Raw genomic sequence first — 3,681 nt, 5'->3', positions numbered from 1 at the left:
TCAGGTAAAGTGATGTTAAAATAATATCCTGTGTTTCGTGCAGAGAGTGTCGGGCAGCAGCTCCAGGATCAGGATCTTCTACGGAGACGGCGATCAGCAAATTGTCGACAACAACACGGAGTACAGCGGCCGCATCGAGGTGACTTCAGACGGACGGGAGTCAAAGCTCAGCATCCAGGACGTCCGGCTGCAGGACGAGCGCGAGTTCCTCTGCCAGATCAACGGGCTCTCAGCTGGGAACGCCGAGGGAAGGACGCACCTCCGAGTGTTCGGTGAGGAGCGAGACACCATACAAAGAAATATCTCACTCTGATGATTTTATAATTGTTTACATAAATGCAGAACAAACATAAACAAAACCAGAGGCATCCGACTTAAAGGCAGCATGTAATACACATTACAACATATATATATATATATATGTATATATATATATATATATCTCAACTTAATGAAGTGTTCCTGGGTTTCATGATTATTTATTTACTTAAAAGGTCACCTATTATGCAAAATCAATTTCTTCATGTCTCTTCTACATCAACATGTGTCCCCTCTTCTTCATGTCTCTTCTACATCAACATGTGTCCCCTCTTCTTCATGTCTCCTCTACATCAACATGTGTCCCCTCTGTGTCTCTTCAACATCAACATGTTTCCCCTCTTCTTCATGTCTCTTCTACATCAACATGTGTCCCCTCTTCTTCATGTCTCTTCTACATCAACATGTGTCCCCTCTTCTTCATGTCTCTTCTACATCAACATGTGTCCCCTCTTCTTCATGTCTCTTCTACATCAACATGTGTCCCCTCTGTGTAAAGAGATGCTGAAAGTTTCAGGAACAAAGATTCTCTCTCTTTTTGATCCATTTCTATAAAAACCTTTCTGAAAATGAGCTGATGAGATTTTGGTCACTTTATGATGTCATAACGATTTTCGCTTGTATAACCATTAGCCAATCACCAACCAAGGTAAACCCCCCCCCCCCTTATCACCTGAATCTCCTCCTAGAGCACCACTGTGTTCTTTGTAACCAAATATCTCTCAGAGGGGCGTGGGGAGGGGCTCCTTACTTTCATCTAAAGTAACAGACAGAGAATCAGCACTTTTGAAACAGGGCTGAAACAGAGGGGATTATGGGTAATGCCTCGATGATCTGTTTGGTGTTTGAAGCCGAACACTTCAGAGACATGTTTTGTATATATCTGAGACCTATAATATATTGATGAAAAACAGTATAATAGGGTACCTTTAAATGTAGTAGGTACGTTTTATATATCTAATAATATCTGGAACATCAACTGCATTCCATCTAGATTAGTGTACAAATGTGTGTGTGTGTGTGTGTGTGTGTGTGTGTGTGTGTGTGTGTGTGTGTGTGTGTGTGTGTGTGTGTGTGTGTGTGTGTGTGTGTGTGTGTGTGCACTGACCTTCGTTCCTGCTGATTTCTATATCAGCAAACAGGCCAACCTTGATAATCTGCCAGAACAGTCCCAGGACCAGATGGGGTTTCCCAGCCATCAGATCATGGGCATCGATGCTCACCACCGTGCAGCCGATCGCAGAGGCCGAGTTCAGCGCCAGCACCAGATTCTCCTACAAATCAATGTCAATCAAGAGTTTTGCTTAAAGTCAGACATTTCAGAGAGGATACAACAATTAAAATCACTGAAAACACAAATGCTGTGACCAGAAAATCCTTCCAAATTACGAGCAATTCATGAGAAAGATGGATGGCTGGATGGATAAATATCTCCCAACGACAAATAAAAGGACAGATAGGACTATTCCCTTTTTCCCTTTACTTTTCCACAGAGTACTGCAGAGTCAAAAGCCATATATAACTCAAAAAGAGGAAGTATGCAGTAAACGTTAATATTTTACAGGCTGTGTTTTTCACAGTACACGACATCATTGCACAACAAATGCTTTGTCCTCAAGACCTTCCCTTAAAACTGCTATTGTCTTATTTATATATATATATAGTTTATTTACCCGGTAACCAGAGGAATCGTTCGGTCGACTGCTCAATTCAATCAAATAAAATCTATTATGTATTTAAGTTGTTTCCTTCTAACTGTGAGAGATGTTCTTGTCTTCTTTAAAAGTTATCGGCAAAACTAATAGCTTGTGATTAGGTGAATACACTTAGGTTAGAGTGTTAGATAAGAATGTTGTAATCATTCTCATATGTGTGTGTTCAATATGAAGCATTAGCAGCTTAGCTCAGCATAAAGACTGGAAACAGCCAACCTGGCTCTGTCCAAAGGTATACAAACATGCAGCTCCCAGCACATCTGAAGATTTTTTAAAACGCGATGTCTCGTGTGTTTAATCCACACAGAAACTGACGCTTAAAACCTACATTTCTACAGTCTCTGCTGGCTTCCTGGAAACCTCAAAGTGTCTGCAGGAAGTCACTATGTCCAGCACGTTACTCTCACAAAATATGGATGTTTACACTTTGGTTTTTGTACAGATTGAAAGTGGCAAATGTGTGAGGATTAAAGCTCCTGGTGAGTATATTTGCACAATTATAGTTTGCATAGAACCAGGATAGCTGTTAGCAGTCTTCATGCTAAGTTAAGCTAAGCTAATTGGCTTCTTAATAACCTTTCTGCAAACTTCATTAATTTCATAATTGGCAAACTACTCTTTTACAATTCAAAAAGTGATCCGATTCTTTTGAACGGCTCTTTGGTACGAACGAAGGGAACCGAGTCCTACTTGGTGAGAGCAGTTCTTTTTATCGTTGGTCCTTTACGGGAAATTGCTTTCCTGAATGCACATTAGCCATAGATGTGTAGTACCATTACAACACAAGATGATGGCATAACGCATGCTGCTTGAGTAGTAGTTTGGCTGGCTGAGAGATGTAGCAAGTTATACATTTATTCTATGAGTAAAAGTAGAGTTCTGGCAATCCAGTCAATCATTATCCTGGTGATTATTTCGCAGATAAACCCATTAACCCCGCCCCCTTTAAAAAAAGAAAACGGCTCTTTTGAACGGCTCTAAGAAAACAATGGAGCCATAAACCGTAATTCCCATCACTAAATTCTAGTGCAAGTACTTCCTTCAGTATGGATTACCATAAAGGTTACAATGCATGACACATTTCTTAGTATTTGCTGCTTTTTATTACAGGGTGTATGCAGGAATCCTGAAGTCAAATGTAATCCTTTTTTAAGACCTTTTTTAAGACCCTTTCCATACATTTTAAGACCTCATCGCCACTTCGAGTTCTAACCGGTTACCTTGGCAACACACTTTACCTCACATTGACTATATACAGTATTGATTGTCCTTCCTCCTTATCTTCCAACCATTTGGACGCAACTTGCATTTCCCCATAACGATGTTGTTTAACAACCGGCGTAAACGGACCTATCAAGCTATCAAGCAGTGAGCGTGCGATGTCCTGTTCAGATGACGTCAAATCCAACGGGATGCCATAAATAAACTCCACAGAATCACACTACACACCTACGCAATGATTACATTCAGGCAGACTGTAGAATACAACCTCTTTGGACCATTTATATACTTATTGAAAACAAGCTACAAAATGTAATACCTTGGAAAATGCCGTTTAATACTTTCTAAGACCCCGCGGACACCCTGATGTTGCTCTGTTGGAGGAGCCTAGGACTTCAGATTTTCTTTGACATATCTACACTGAAGC

The 3,681-nt window shown here is 40.6% G+C and overlaps 1 protein-coding gene across 1 annotated transcript in view; it reads right to left on the bottom strand.

The window, feature by feature from the left end:
• Positions 1-448: 448 nt before the first annotated feature.
• LOC104958485 (plastin-1-like) overlaps positions 449-3,681 on the bottom strand; it is a gene marked incomplete at its 5' end in the record, with an annotated part of 17,013 nt that continues 13,780 nt past the window's right edge. Inside the window, 2 exons of the mRNA XM_010786227.1 lie at positions 449-462; positions 1,427-1,592. Coding sequence (XP_010784529.1) covers positions 449-462; positions 1,427-1,592 — 180 coding nt within the window. The remainder of the gene's footprint in view (positions 463-1,426; positions 1,593-3,681) is intronic.

This window comes from Notothenia coriiceps, unplaced genomic scaffold, assembly GCF_000735185.1.
Source record: "Notothenia coriiceps isolate Sejong01 unplaced genomic scaffold, NC01 NC01_scaffold00028800, whole genome shotgun sequence".
Lineage (NCBI taxonomy): Eukaryota > Metazoa > Chordata > Actinopteri > Perciformes > Nototheniidae > Notothenia > Notothenia coriiceps.
Note: the sequence above shows the minus strand (reverse complement) of the source record. Positions and strands in the feature narration are given on the sequence as shown.